A 16,808-nucleotide genomic window follows, 5' to 3' on the forward strand; every position below is an offset into this window, starting at 1 on the left:
TATGCATCTTTGTGTGATGGCAGATGAATTTATTCCCCTGTGACCACTCTTAAGTTATGCTCCAGAGAGCTGTGGGAATTTTATGTGTTTAAAAATAAAAACCATGAAGCAAAGGCGAGGATGATGTCCAGCTGATTTTAGCTTGCAAAAACTGCTAGTGTCATCATGAAGCTAAGCTCTTCTAAACATGTATCATGTCAGAGAATGACAGCGGATGGCCAGGAGTATATATGTCCAGCACAGCAGATGGCACAGGCATGTTCAACCAGACACACATACATGCACACCCCCACAAACACACACAACCAATTATTGTGAGCCAAAGAACAATGATTGGCTAGTTCTTCTGCATGTAATACCGATGTGGCCTAGTTTAGCCCACAAATGATGAGGATTAGTGCAGCTCCTGCTTTAATATAGCTTTGGTGATGTTAATCTCTCCTAGTCTGGCAAATGGGATTTTGTAAAAAAAAAGCTCTGCTCAGAAATATGTTGTCTTTCGTGACTGTCATGTTGAGCAGATTTTATGATGACAGGATTTTAATAGGATTTGGGGTTGACTCACTTGTCATGACTACATCAACCGGTCACCTTCTCTTGTTGTGTGCAGTGGGACTGATAGCCATTAAGCTCATAAAGCTTTTATCATGAAGGATTTCAACTACAATAGTCAAACCTACAATATTTTTGCAATATTGATATCAAGGTGTTTGGTCAAAAATATTGTGATATTAGATTTTGTACTTATCACCCAGCCCTGTAATAGCTCACTGGTACATAACACTAAGAGAGCTCTTTGTATTTGTGTCATGTTTTTCATGCAATTAAAACTTTACTAATGTTGCATGTTGCGTTATAATGCACCTATAGCGCCATGCAAACATTGTAGGGAATTGATTGTAAAATCGGACTCATCCATTCATTCAGTGTTGGTACCTGTTAAGAAATACATTTTACAGCATTTTGTGTGCTGTTCTTGCATGGACTTAATGATATTTATTCACTTTACTTAAAGCAAACAGTGACCATTTGTAGTGACTTATGACCAACTTATAATGTTTTACATCTTCCTATAACACAGGGAGTTTATTACTTTACCTAAAGCAACTAATGGCCACTTACAGTAAGTTATTTTAACATCATAATGCAATATAACAGGGATTATAATGTGTTTAATATGATTAATGTGTTATGATGAGGATTTTTGTATGAAGTATTGATACTTGACCTTTTCACTCATTATAAAATGCTCTTTATTATGTTATGATCGTTATAAAGCATTTTGATTATTAACGCCTGAAATGCAATATAAATATGTTTAGAATGCATTGTAGACAACCACTTTTTGGTTTATGTGGAGTTTAAAATCTTGACAAAGATGTGTACAAAATATATATGAATTTAGTACATTGTGCTGGTTAATTCAAGCAGTTATCAAGTGCTTTAGAGGAGATTCAAAATATCAAGATATATTGTGTATCTCGATATAGCCTAAAATGATTGCAATATTATTTATGGGCCATATCTCCCAGCCCTAATTATCTTCTTCTGGCAGTCATAGGTATATCTTACTCATGTTTTATTGTTAGCAAATAATATATAATGCAAAATGATGAGTATTCATTTTGCAGGCAAGTCTCCAGCATTCTGCAAACCCCACTATTAGACAAATAGAAGAAGAAGAAGCAGCAGATAAAGGCAGAGATTATTACAAAGGATGCAGTCTCAGTGTTTGTGTTCTGGTCTCACAGGGCTGCTGACATGTAGACTGATGTAACATGATCGAAAAGATGAATGATGAAAAGACAGAAATGTATTTTCCTCGGCAATTAAGGAAATCAACCTACTTATTGACATGATATGAGTACTGGTATCCTGACATCTAGACTGTTGTCCTTTAGACCTTAATTTTGTGGTCAAGGGCCGAACCCAAGTCAAGCAGAACTAGTAGTATAAGCCCACTGTCTGTGCTGTCATCTCAGCTTCTATTCTCACTATTTACATGTCAACAGCTACGCCCTTAGGCTATGTCTCTCCACTCAAGGCTGCTCCTATGTTGCCTAACACTACACAATTACTGTGAAGATGATGCCGTTTACATGCGTGTAGTAGCCCTGCTGGCCCTTAATTTGGGTTCTGGCCTATTTTTCAAGACAGAAAATATAGGTCAATCTTTGATGTCTTTGTGAATGTCTGAGACCATTTATCATTGTGAATCATGTAATTCATCCACAATGTCTTTGTTTTCACATAGACGGACATACAGACACCCAAACACATTAATCTTTCTCTCACCTTAAAATCACTTTTACCCTCACTTCATTTACCTTCCAATCGTTCATGTTAACTGCTATTGTTGAGTATAGTTCCTGAATGTGGAATCATTTCTGATTATTTTGCTTCACTGGAAATGGTTGACATTACTGAGACAAGGATATGCATAAACATTGAATACACATTTAAAACATTTCTAACCAGGCCTCAGGACCTGCTTCTGACCAGAGTTTAACTGGTCTGGCACTGCTCGGCTTTCAAATCAAGTCAATTTTATTTAGTCAGCCCAAAATCTCAAATGTGCCTAAAGGTTTTTTACAATCTGTCCAGCATATGATACCCTCTGTCCTCAGATGCTGGGCTTTGGTATGAAAACTTTGGCATGAATACCTTCAACATGTTTCTGTAAAAAGAATTGGAATTACTGCAAGATTAAATTTAACCTTATAGTAGATATTAGTGTCAACTAATAATTCTTTAAATCCTAAATTTTGCTGTTCTAAAAATCTGTTTGAATCTGCAGTATAAGTACAGCAAGAACCCCTTGCTGTGAGCTGAATTTCAACCAAACAATAATGAGTAATATACGGTTTATTTTTGTTCTAGTGCGTAAATATTTTGCCTGTTTATTTATTAATGATTTTTTTTTTTTTTAAATCATTTATTTGGTTCCAGCTTTTCAAATGTGAGAATTTGCTGTTTTTCTTGTAGCTTTCCCCTCTCTTCATTGTAAATTGATTATAATTTTTTTTTTTTCTGGCTGTTGGTTGTATAAAATAAGCAAATTTCTCACCATGGGCTGTAGGAAATCATGAATGGCTTTCTGTTATTTTAGACAATATCAATTCATCCAAACAATTAATACTTAAAATCAGCTCTAATTGGGTCTGTTGCAATGTACTGGTCTAGCAGTGATCTCTGTGGAACTACAGTAGATGTGGGCCTGTGTGAATGTTGATGCAAAGGAATTAAAGCTGTAAAAACTGTCTGATATTAATGAGTCAGATGCGGGTAGAATGTGTGTTTATTAACCCACATCAAACATGGGTTTGTGCGTGTGTTGAAAGTGGGTGTAGCTCTGTTGACATGCCTAAGCCTAGTCCTGTCTGCTGAATCACTTGGTGGCTAAGCCCACTTTTCCGATTACTCTGTGATTCAGAGAACACATGCTGATGAAGCAGAGTAAACGATAATGCATTGTGAGTACTAAGGATGCAAAAAGAATGGCTTTCTTTTCATTAGTTGCTGGCAATGTTACTGGCCTTTCACACAACAAATATGTGCTTATTGGCATGTTGTTCTTGATATGCTGTGAAAATGTCATCAACTGATCAGGTTATGTGGATAAAATGTGGATGTATCATCATAAACTCTGGTCATTTTGACTTCAACCCTGACTAACACTGGAATGCAGAGAAATGATAGGATAATGGATGAACAGCGGCTTAATTTTCTCCAAATGGTCATCCAGGATTATCCCCCATGAGTTAATTTTTCTCAAAAACCTGACATCCTTGACTTTTTCTTCTGAAGCCAGTTACATTTTTGGGAACTGTTTGTATGCATGTGTGTACCTGTATACGCTTAAGTTGCAGTGGTTGGACAGTGTTTGCCCTGTATTGTTCTGTCAGCATTTCATCCATCAGTCCTACAGAGCATTCAGACCCCTGTGAATGTGTTTCGTATTAGGCACTATTGTACGCTTTTAACAGATACAGATGTATTGTCATCCCTGTGGAAACACTGGCTGACTGACTGTCTGACTGCCTGACTGAGAGCTGTCTGTCTGTCAGCCTTTGCATGTGAACTTCAAATCGCAGCTCTGCAGCACCAAGCATGTAGCCGCCAAAGGCAAGGCTTTACACTGTCATCAGCACCACACAGCTGCCTCTGGGTGCTGTGCCATATGACATTAAGTGAGATCGATCCTCTCCCCACCTCAAGGAGCTGCTGTGCTACACAGTGTTTTCTCTGATGCTGCAACCACCAGCTCAAAGACTAGAAAAGGAACTCTCCCCTAAGCATGTGTAATTGAGTGACAATGACCTGATCACCAGCGTTCTTGAACTTTAGAAGTCGTACAGCCAAAAACTACATTTTCTCAGACTTTTCAGTCATTTCTGTCGCATGCAGCTGCACCAAAAAACAGATATCAACTTGGTAGCAAAGCTTCTTTTACAGTGTGTAAATGATTGCACCAGTAGCCAATACTCCTTGTGCAGTCATAATCAATCAAGTCAACAGTTTATTCTAGAGCTGGGTGTAAACAAATGATTTTCAGATTCAAATCTTCATTTGATTGATCCAGTATTGATTCATAAAAATCTTGAGATCGATCTTTTAATGAATGCGTCGCCAAGGGATAAACGTGGATGCGTTTTCTGTTTGGCGAGTACAACTCTGAAGGCTATCCTCCACACTGGCTGCTAAATATTTGTACACACACACGGACAGGGCCTTCATGGTGTAATCAGGAGCACCTCATAAACTCTGAAATCTACAATGCTTTATATGGCAGGGGACTTCATGGTGCATTCAAGTGCACATCGTAAACTGAAATCTATACTCGATAGGTTGTTCAATTTTTTCACATTTTCCTTTGTTAAAATACATAGGCCTACATCTGTCAATACTTTCTTGATCTTTTACTGCAGCATTTTTAATAACTAATTAAAAAAATGCCAAAATTCCAACAGTAGAGCATTCATTTCTCCAAATATCTGGTTTTATTATTTAAATTCGTAAAGGAAACATACATTTAAAAAAAAAAATATGCATCTGGTTAAAAGGGTTCTTCGTATTATTTGCAACATCACTTTTCTCAGAATCTTTTTCATATTAAGGCAAAATTGGTATTGTTGCTGAAATATCCCTAACCAAATTGCTGGGAAACTGGGAAATCAGTGGCGAAACTCAGCTCAAGTTTGTTCATTAATTTCAACATGGTACCTAAGTTAAAGCTAACTTACTTCGTAAAGTAAGTAACACTGTTGCTGCAGCTTGTATCATTGTGCCTTATGTCTTTCTATGCTTATTAGGTTAATAATAGAGTTATTAATTTGCTGTTCTTATATAGATGTTGTTTTTTGACCGAGGCAGATGGTTGGACCATATGGAGAGAGGTATGTGATTATGTGAAGAGATGTTGATTTTTAAGCCAACCAGCCAACAGTCAGAGATGAACTCATCACCATTAACTTGTTCTGTTGCAAACAAAACTCTGCAGTCTGCCCTCCTTTCCCCCATCTATTCTGTATTCTACATTTATGAATATCTGGGTCATATCTCAGATTTCAGGTTATACCTCAGATTTTAGGGCACATCGCTGCTTTAATGTGAGAGCTTGATTTTATTCTGCAGCAACTGTGCATCACACAGTGTAGAAAGTGAAGGAGAGTAGTCTGTCTAGGGAGACACTGGTTTGTTTTTCTTAGCTTATGAAGCTAACACCCCCCCTCAACAAACACACTGACGTTGTGTTGTGTTGTGTTGAAAATGCAGTCATGCGGAGCCGGTGTTTGACATAATGTTGGACCAGTATGGAATCTGACTGGGAATATCAACGCTGATATGTGGTGATACACAGAGGCTGTCACAAAGGTTGCATCCATATGCTGTGCCACTCATTCGTGAAGCTGTGAAATTGGGTTGCATCCCAACTAGCCTGGAGACAGTATCGCTTTCACTTCTCTCTCTGTCTCTCTCTCCACCTCCTCTCTCCCTCACTCTCTCCCTCGCTCTCTCTCAGCTCATCCTGCTAAAGCATTTTTCTGGGAAGACGGAACAACTAATGTGGCATTAATAGGGTCACATCATCTCCATGCAGCTCCTTCTTTCTTCTTCTTCCAGTGGCTCAGGCTGTTGTTTATCTTTTTCAGATGAAGCTGTAGAAATGGCTTAGAAATCCCCCAGGCCAGCATCTCTCACATGTGAAGCCTGCCAGTTGATGTTTTTTGGCTGGTAAAGCAGGCTCTCTACCTTAGAGGTTGTTTTCTTTTTGTTTTATTCAAATTTGCAAGCATTGGAATTAAAATGTACCTCTCCTTTGCTAATTTAGACCTATTTATGTAGACCAATGTGATGACGCATTTGCAAGTGCCTTTTACAAGAAATTATATATTCTTTAGAGTGTTTAGTATCAGCAATTTATGTCACAGTTAACTTGTAGATACCAATTTGATATCAGGCACCAGCTCTTCTAATTTAATCCAGGGAGTTTTTTACTTACTTCAGGCTTTCACTATTTCTATCAGTCCCCAGTCCTCATTTGTAACAACTTAGTGTGACCAATCAGTTTTAGTAAACTTAAGGAGCATATCATCGTTTAAGAAGTTTCTCTTGCTCACTAAATCAGCATGAAATGTAATGCCATTTGCAGTGTGCAGTGTGAGACTTGTTGTAAAATGTTGTAAACGTCTGTGAGTGTGTTTTCTCTCTGCTGGCCTTTGAAAGATGCCAGTTAATCTGCTTACTCCTTTAATTGTGAGTGTCGGGGTTGGGCCTCCTCCCGGCCAGAATAAGGCTACTGATCCAGAAGTAAAACGATGACCACCACAGTTATTCCTTCCTTTAGGTTGTGCAACCCCCCTAGTCTTCTGTAGCCACCCCTCGTCTCCTCCTCCTCCACCGTACCCTCCCTCTGAGGGAAGAAAACTCCTTGTTCTGACAATAGACATTTTTTGCCATATGTTGGCTTGACATCTTCATCAGGTTCACAGCAGGTTACCTTAGTTAACTTTCACTCCACTGCCTGATGGGATTTTCTCCCTCTGTTTCTCCAATCGGCCCAGGCTCAAAGTCTAGACGGCCTCCGAGGCAGGGTCCTTCCAGCCCTGTGTCCACAATGGCCGTATTGTGGATGCTTAGTAGCGGTAGCTTCCTCCCGTTACAGCGAACAGGCTAGTGCTAAAACAATGCTTTTGTCCGAGGGCATACGAGGGGGGCCTAATCCACTACATACTGTGAAATAAATCTCTCTCAAAGATGAGAGAGCGAGCGAGAGAAACGGAGTGAATGAAATCATTGCCAAGGAGGTTAGAGTGCAGCAGTTTAACCCCTGGCCAAGAAAGAGGGAGGAGAGGAGGCAAAGGGAGCGAGAGAAAGGAGGAACAAGGAGAGGCAGGCGCTACATCCCTTCATCTCTGGAGCACGGATGGAGGAGAGGGGCTGCCGGTGGCTTTCACAGCCTCTCTTCTCACCAGAGGAGCTGCTGTTCACCATATGGGATTTGGCCTCTCTTAACAAACAGGCCCCCTATTCACTCACAACACACATTCAGTCGTTCATGGAATAAGGTGAAAAAAGTGCATTTTTTATGCCTTTAGAACATTGGATGGCCATGAGGGCTCTAAGTCTGTGTTTGATTCACATAGTATAGAGAATTATAAACTAGAGGCTTTCATCTAAATGTGTATTCACACTGGATTTAGGGTTAGGTCTTTTTGTGTTTTTACTAGAATCTCTCTGTCTTAAAGCCAGAACCATGCATTCAGGCCACTGTTATTGAGCTGCTAAGGTGATCCTATAGAAACACATAAACAGGCCTCTGTACTGTGGTCGTATTTCATGTCTATCATATGGCTCTCTAGTAGTTGTAGTAGTAGTAGTTTTTTTTTTTTATCAAGCTTTGTGTCATTCCGAATAAGTTAGTTGTATTTTACAAATGGTTGAAGTTGAATAACTTGCAGTGCAGCGCTGGGCAGTGTGAGGTTTCTGACACACTGGTGTTATGCGCCAACTTTTTCTTCCAGCCAGCAGCATTAGGGCAGCATTAGGAATGACATCCTCTGCCAACAGCTTCTTTTTAGCCTACTTGGAAATCCCAAGAAGCATAGATGTATGCCAAGATGAAGATGCCAGCATTTTTCATTTTTAGCCTACTTGGAAGTGCCAGTAGACATAGATTTATGCAGAGAATAGAAGAAATAAGAGATGAAGGGGTAGGCTTATTTCTCTCATGTTTCAGTGCACATATATCTAGCTAATTTATTCTGTTTAATCCCATCACGTTTAATGATCCACCTGAGGAGGTAGGAAGGAAGTGGTGTCAGTTGGGAGAGGCAGAGGTCTACCTCCCACTCTCAGGCAATCCATCCATTTCTTCCCTCACCTCATCCTTCCTCCTCCCACTCCTTCCCTGTTGCCCTGCTCTCAGTTCCCAGCACCCTTCACCTATTAACCCTCCTTTCTCCTCACTCGCTCTCCCCCTCCGACTTTTAAAGACGGGCGTCTCAGGAATAGCCAAAACATTGATTTTTGACCATCTCCACCACCAACCCCCCCCCCCTCTCCCCAGTATCTGTGTCATGGCTCAGGGGCTTCGTGCATGTTGCCCCCATCGTGACTGTTGGAGATCAGCCACGCTTGAAGCCCTCAGAGATCAATGGACATGCTACTGTACAATAAATATTCACCCCTGAGCTTGTTGTCTATGTGTAAACACGCATTTATTTGTACGGTACACAATTTGCGCACAGACACACCTGCACTTTGTAAAAGGAGAGCAGTGGTCACTCCTAGAGCTTGTCGTCACATTTGTCCACCTCCATTTCCTGGGGTGTGAATGAAGGAATCTAACTCGGGATAGGTGATTTCAATTCAATTCTCACCCACTGGATCTGTTTACGCTCCACTAGGGTGAAATATGCTATAGGTTGTTTTCCCCTTGTCACTCTAGCTGCCACTGGTGTTGCATCAAATGGACTGTTTCATACTATTTGCCACAGCTTGTTGTAGATTTTGTCAACTGTAGGAAATGCAATAAACACATTTTGAACTCTTTGCATTTTTGGCTCGGATGAAGATAGAGATAGATGGTGATGGAGAGGCTGATGTCTAACAAATCAATGCATTATGCAGGCAGACCTAACAGAGCATGGTTAGCAAGACAGATGCATGGACAAACAGGTAGCAAGGAGTGTAGGGAGGTGTTCAAAATAGCAGGAAGTGGTTGATTAGTCTTAGCAATAATTAGTGTAGCAAATGGCAAAAGCTAAAATGCAGTTATTGCATCTTGGCAAACTGTTACTTAGCACCCATGATCTCAAGTTACCATGAACAAGGCCCTGTATTTTTACCCTTTGTAGGATTGCAGTCTTGCTTGCGTATGCCATGGCTGGTGTCCTCCAGAACCCCTGTGTCTCTGACTTTGTCGTTTTTTATTGTAACTGACAGCTACCATTGTCTGTTGCATGCCGAGAATGTTTTATGACCTTGTGAGCAAGCCAAAACATTTATACAATACGCTTGTAAAATCCACAGCCTGTGTTTTAAAAATGCCCAAAAAGCGGAATCCACAGAGGCTGCAGACAGAAATGTAATCACTGTGTGGCTGTGCAGAATCCCTGCCTTGCAAATCAAGTAATGAAAAATTTTGATGACATTTAAATGGAGAGAATTACTGTCATGTAATTTGCACCCTTAAATGTTTTTTATGTGTTGAAAAGAAGATGGTTTGTGATGCTTTTTCTTTTTTGTGTGTGTGTCTATTTTACAGTTGACATTGGTGTTGCAGTATTAGGGAATGAATCATATAAATTGTATTTTTGGTCAGTATCTGTGAGCTCTAGTGTGTGTGTGTGTGTGTGTGTGTGTGTGTGTGTGTGCATTTTTGAAGAAGGGGAGGGTGGATTAAACCGGTGCAGGATCTGTCATGGTGACATTTGTGTCCCCTGGCGGAGCAGCAGGGGTCCTCTTCACCTCCGTAACCTTCAACTTTCAGCCTTAACCCCCTTCAGGCCCCCTCTTGCGTCCACCACACGCCCCGCACGTCCAAAGGGAGGGGTGTACGAGCGCAAGAGGGTGAGAAAAATAGAGAAAGGGGGTTCAGTAGTGAAGAGGACAGAAAGCTGCAGGGGAGGGCAGGATCAAGAGAAAGAAAGGTTGTGGAAGAAAAAGACAAAATTAGGCAGGCATGGGAAACGGAGAGGGGGGAGAAGGACAGAAAAAATAAGAAAAATGGTGGAAAAGAAAAGCAAAATGATTACAGAGAAATGTGGAGGTGGAGCAGATATGAGCGATAAAGTGTTTAGTAGTGCTCTGAAGTTCTCACATGTCCTTAGCTGCATGAGAAAAGTATTGCTGTGTGTTGTTCCAGTTCACTGTTTTCTGCCTCCTGTGTTCTCTCTATTCATGCCTCTCTCTCTCTCTCAACGTTAGAGCCTTCTCTTCATACTCTGCATTCATTTTGTTCATATCTCTGCACGTTTTCTGAAAGTTTTCTTTTCTTAAAAAGTAAGTCCAGTCAAAATGAGTGTCCACAGTCTGGTAGTCATACACACTGGTTTGCACCACTTAGAAATGCATAGAAGTCTTCATTTTAGATCATTTTGGAACTGAATTTCTTGGAGACGTCACGCAGACCTGTTAGACGGACACCAGTTTGATGATGAGGATGGCTGAACATGAGCAAAGACAATTATTTTCATTCAAATAAATCTTGTGTTGAAATAAAACATTTTGATGCATGAAGATGCATTGTTCATCATTTGAGGATTTCATTTTCTAATCGCATCGTAGCCCTTTCAACTGGAGTCAAATCGAATGTTGAGGTGCATAAGAAGTACAAGATATAAATTAGAGGCTACAGAAATAAATTCAAAGGTGACGTACCAGCGTACAACATCTGCTGTGTTTGAATGGAGTCAGTTTAAAGACCATTTTCACAGCAGACAGAGATGGAATCAATAACATTAAAAATTACTTATTCCATTTGAATGACCAAACCAAGCTCACTGGGAAACTTCATGAAACTTAGCCATCGTTGACTTGTTTTACCTGCTCTTTTTCATACCTACACACACCTGGCCAATCACTGCTGGATAGTAGGAGCCCCCCCTCCCCCCCATTTCCTCAACTTCTGTCCCTTTTCCTCTGTCCTGTATCACACTCCAGCAGCAGTTCCCATCCTCTCACCCAGTAAATCAGCATAAAATAGCCCTTACTGTGGCAGATCATAGGGTAAGGAGAAGGGGGGCGGTTGGACTTGGAGTGTGGAGCTTTGAGCTCTGCTGCTTTTTTTCTGTTCTGCTCTTTTCAAGATGGGGCCCATGAAATTATCCAACAGGATTATGTAAGGCATGATGGATTCTGCTGTGTCCCGTCATCCGTTTGTCCATTGTATACCTCTCTGTCTCAGGCAGCCTGGTGTGATAGCCATGAAGCCACTCTACACATTGTGTGGTATTGCATGTCCTCTTTACTAAAGTAGCAGTGGGTCCTCTTCTTTGGCTTCATAAATGTCTATGTTAGTCTTTGTGAGCATGTGAGCATATGCACAGTACAGGATCATACATTATAACCCTTGTATAAAGGGTCTGTCATCTTTCAGTTAGGGGACTTAATCAACCTCATAGTTTATACCTGTTGAAGTCACAGTTACTGTTTTTCTATGTCATCAAAATGTTTGGTTATTCCAGATTCACTTCCTCTCAGCCAGCCATCTTTAGGCGGACATGGGGATGTGTTCATGAGCCTGTAGGCCTTTTGTTTGTCCATGACAGTGAACCTGGCATGTGAGAGCTCGTCTCTTCAAACCCTCGCTGTTCCTGCTGAGGTCACAGGGTGACCTTGGAGCTGTGGAAGCCATGTTTACCAGAGACCCCTGTGTTCAGGCTATGGCTCGGTGGCTGGTTTCTTTCAGCTACATGGTATTAGCCTGTGAGAAGTGAGGTTAATGTTTTAGTTTGGAAGCTAGCTTTAAGAGAGATGAAAACGAGTTGCGAGACTGACACTAGTTAAATTAAATGGTTAATGTTTGCAGTTTGATATATTTATCCTGTGCCAATTTGCCAGCCACATCTTTTAATGAACAATGCCCATCTGTATTATAATATCAAACAATTAGTCCGAAGAGAATCATGCTGATGTATTTGTTGTATTAAATGTCTTAATTATTTATATACTACATTAACAACCTGTTATGACTCTTCATGTTGTTGAACCTCTCTAGGTTGTAGAGCTGCAATGATTAATTCATAAGTCATTTAATATTAATTTAATAATATTTCGATAATAATAAATCAGTCATAAATCAGAGTATTTTTTCTTAAGAATAAAAGTCAAAATAGAAAAAAAACACTTTGCACATTTAAAGGAGAGGGACGAGTAGATCATGAGTTGAAAGCAAAACCCTGTACACTGTCGAACTCGCAAAGATACATTTATTTGAAATGGTTAACTGATGGTCTTGGATAAATATACCAAAACTGCGCAAAATAACCATTTAATTTACCTTTATGAACTTCTACTTCTATTATCTTAGTGTCAGTCTCGCAACATGTTTTCATCTCTTACTGGTAGCTTAAAAACTTAAACAAGATCCTATTGCAGGCCGGTATTTGCAAGTTAGACAGTGTGCAGGATTTTGCTTTCAACTTAAAAATAAAAGTCAATATTCTCGTTTTCTAGTTAAATGTGAATATTTTTTGGGTTTATATACTACTCTATGACAGTAAACTGGATATCTTTGGGTTGTGGGGTTGTGGGATGTCATCTTGGGTTTTGGAAAAAACTGATCAACATTTTCAAAGATTATTTTACTATTGAAACGTTTTATCTTCCGATTTCTTATCTACAATGGCATTTTTGAAACTATTAACCCAGCTAATGTTCTGTATTTGCACTCAACACTGACTTAAATATGAATCAACAAAATCAGTATTGGTTAATTTCCTGTCTTTCTCTCTATCAGTTGATCAGCTCGGTTCATCTCTCAGCACTAATGCTATTTACTGAAAAAGAAAAATCACAAACCACTGTTATATTTCTAAACCTTTCAGCTTAGGTTTTACATCTCTTCAGCAAACAGCGAGGCTTGTATCAATGTAGGAATAATTAAGCAAATGAACCAGAGTATATGTTGATAGGACTTTCTTAAACGTGCATGATTTGGTGTATAATATAAGCTATCATATCTACACTGAGAATATAGATTAGCATATTTACAGCACATACAGCCTAGACACCCTCTCTCTCTCTTGTCTTTCACTGTGCGCTGCTCTGTGTGTGTGTGTGTGTGTGTGTGTGTGTGTGTGTAAGTGAGTATATAAGTGTAAGTGTGTGTATGTGTGCGTGCACAGACTCGCAGCAGCCACCCTTGCCCCCACCCCTCTCATTAATATGTATGTGTTCTGAGGCAGCTAGCGAAGACGGTGTGTTTCTCACCCGCTGATTAATGCTGTCTGTCAATTACCTCTAGATCCAACCGTGCTGTGGAGCTTCCCCCAGGACCACACAGACCAGGTTGGAACACACTCTGCTTTTTCATTCTTCTCTCACTCTCTTACTCTCTCTCTCTCTCTCTCTCTCTCTCTCTCTCTCTCTCTCTCTCTCTCTCTCTCTCCCTCGTTCACTGTTACAGACAACCTCTACCTCCTCCTCTTCTTCATCTCCCATCTCCCTTCCTTGCCTAATGCCCTCACTCACCCTGCCATCCTGTGGTAACTTCCCCCAACACCTATCACCACCACCACCACTGCTACTCTCCTCCTCATCCCTATCAGTGCTTCCTCTCCTGCCCTCTCCTCCTCCTCCTCCTCTTCCTCCTCTCTCTCCATCTCATTGTACATCTGTTGCTGGTAATGAAAAGCAGTGAGCAGGTCTTCAATAACCGACGAATCAGTAATTATCATGCAACCGTGACAGGAATGCACACCTCTGTTTTCCCCTCTCTCTCATGCTTTCTCTCTCATTGTGCTACTGTGTCTGCTTCCTATTGTCTCACATTTATTGCATTATTGGCTTCATTCTCAAACTGAAAGCAAAACCCGCAGCTGTTTTGCACTACTTTTTGGCACACCATGTTCTTCCCACTCCGGTGAGAGGTAAGTATTGCAGGGTTAACACACCTCAGTGTCTCCCACTTGTCTGTATTGTTGAACATTTTTGAAGAGGACAAGGTGTAAAGGATGATTACAGTATAACAACTTGGGTCTTATTTTTGTATATTTGGTGAATATTTCTATTAATATAATAACTTAGTTGTACTGAGCAAAAAAGTAACTGTGATCTGGGAACATGGAAACATTGCTACAATAAAATTCAAAGGTGCAAGAAACAGCTGACTGACGTTCACAGGTTGTTAACAAGCTGAAAGTTTACAACAAGCCACTTTATTTAAAGATGAAACTGAAAGTAAGTCCAATTAAAATATCCTCTGTGTTACCTCATTGTGTATGTGCACAACTATGGTATAGTTGGTCAAGGTTTAACCAAGTTCCAGGTGATTTCTCAAGGAATGCACGTGTCCAGTTTGGCAGATTGGTCTTGAGGCAAATAATGCTGATCATCAAATGACCAATCCACAATAAAAACAGTGTCTTTGCTTATAAGATAAGTAAGATTTAGTGTTTCCGCTATTAGATACATTAATTCAGTCACAGTTGGCTGCCAACTAAATATGATTCCAATAAGTTCAGTGCATCAAGGTGTAAAGATTTAAAATTTAGGACAAAAAAGAACACTGGAATCGATTGAGTACCTGCTTTTGATTGATTCAAGATTTAAATCGTTATTGTCATCGTACAAAACAAAACACGAAACAGCAAAGCATCCCTCTAAGCTGAGTTATGCAGAATATAAGATAAAAGTAGTAATAAGAAAATAAAATAGTTACTGAAGAAGACACCAAAGATAAAATTGTTTCTAAGAATAAAAGAGGCATTAAAAAGATTGTCAACACTTCAGATTTTCTCAAAATATAAGAAAAAACAAAAATAAACAGATATTAAAAATAGTTGGCTTGTATTTACACATACAGTCATCTGTAATATCATGCATGTGATACAAATATGATTCACACTTCTTATCTGTGTTCGTTTGAGTGGTGGGATAGAAGCTAGTATAAGAAAATAAAAAGTTAGATTGGTTCATCCCTACTTTTATCTTCCAAATAAGTTAAGCTAACTTGGGGTTTGTTAAACCTGTCCTTTGTTTAAATGCTTATTACATTTTTATTACCGTATCTGACTTCTTTTCATTGATTTCTCTAAAAATTAACTTGGAGCACAATGTAAGAAATGTTGGTCCAAACTACAAAATAAGACCCAAATTGCTCTTTAAGCCAATCAGGAATCTTATCTGCTGTCTCAGGGGGACAACATGCACGCACTTGCAAAAAAAAATCTTTGGGATAATTTAAATTGATTTAATATTCCTTTTATTTGAAAGCCTTGCTCTTTACCCTTAGAAAATACACCACCACAGCAGGGCGTCTTTGTTATTTTTCTCTGGCTTCACCTTCAAAGAACAACAGTCGAGATCCAACTTGATCAAAACGAGTGTGTATTAATATCTGTGTTGTGCACATCACTCTGTAAGTCGATTAGGTTGCATCATGTTGTTACTCCAACTCCATGACTCTTGCTTTTTGCTGTGAGTGTGTGTGTGCGTGTGTGTGCATGTGCGCACGCGTTTGTGTGTTTGTGTGTGTGTGTGTGTGTGTGTGTGTGTGTGTGTGTGTGTGTTTTGCACAGTTAGTTAGCCTAAAAAAGACAGAGGACGAGGATTTGACAGGAAAAAAAACAAGACATAAAACATATTGTTTCTGTTCCAAGAGTGGCCACAGCATCAAAAAGGTCCTGGAGCAAATCACTGGAGAGATGACTACAGCAGCCCATCAATGGACTGAAGGGAAAAATGGACAAACTACAAAAAAAAAGAAAAAAAAATAGAGGAGAAGACAACAATATGTGCATAGGCTAACTATCTCTCAACACAGCAGCCAAGCCAGTGAGTTTAAACAGCTCTCCTGCCTCTCTGATCCACTTTGAGGAATAAACGGGCTTGTAGAAAGATGCTTCAGGCGATGTCTGCCTGCCCCACAAGAACCAGAGCGTGCTATCAGAGTAAGAGGCAGAGGGAGTGAGGGAACGAGAGTGTGAGCGAGAAATTACAGACTTACAGAGGTAGGCACAGGAAATGGAAGTGAGGGAAAAGGAGTAGAAAGAGCAGCTGAATCCAAGAGAGATGAAATACAAAAAAATAAACGTAGTGTAAACATACAGTAGTGTTTGTGTTGACATGGGCCTGTCTCATCCCTCTTCTCCAACATGTCTCTCTTTCTAGCCCCCCCCCCCCCACAACCACCACAACATTACTTTTCTTTCATTCTGTTGTCATCCAGATCGTTTGTGTGGATAAGATGGCCCTTAAGATGGCTAGTTAGCGTGCTGTGTACAGAGGGATTGGCCCTTTCCCCCGTATACATAAAGGCTGTATTCACAGGCCTCATTACCAGGATTAGGGCTCCTTTCCTCCTTTGTGGGGCTGAAGGCTGGAGTCCTCTGTAGCCACAGTCTCTGTCTCTTTCTGTGGCCTGAGCTGGCCAGCATATGGCAGCAGCAGCCAACAGTCTCCACAGAGGGGCTCAGGGCTCAGAGCAAGGCCTCCTTTTGTTTAGGCCGTTATTGTTGCTCAGCGTAATGACATTTGTAGGCCGTAGGATCGGGGTGGAGGGGTTAGTCTACCCCAGGGGAGAGGGGGGGAAAGAGAGAGAGAGACGGGGACAGAAAGAGAGATGGAGAGGGATGGGGGGG

At 40.4% G+C, this 16,808-nt stretch overlaps 1 protein-coding gene across 3 annotated transcripts in view; it reads left to right on the plus strand.

Annotated features, from left to right (window-relative positions):
* The window catches only part of dennd1b (DENN/MADD domain containing 1B), a 111,514-nt gene that overhangs the window by 10,464 nt on the left and 84,242 nt on the right, over window positions 1–16,808 (plus strand). For all 3 annotated transcript variants that reach the window (XM_073476609.1, XM_073476610.1, XM_073476611.1), the window contains exon 3: window positions 13,472–13,515. In XM_073476609.1, the coding sequence (XP_073332710.1) occupies window positions 13,472–13,515 (44 nt within the window). The remainder of the gene's footprint in view (window positions 1–13,471; window positions 13,516–16,808) is intronic.

Source organism: Pagrus major, chromosome 11 (assembly GCF_040436345.1).
Source record: "Pagrus major chromosome 11, Pma_NU_1.0".
NCBI lineage: Eukaryota > Metazoa > Chordata > Actinopteri > Spariformes > Sparidae > Pagrus > Pagrus major.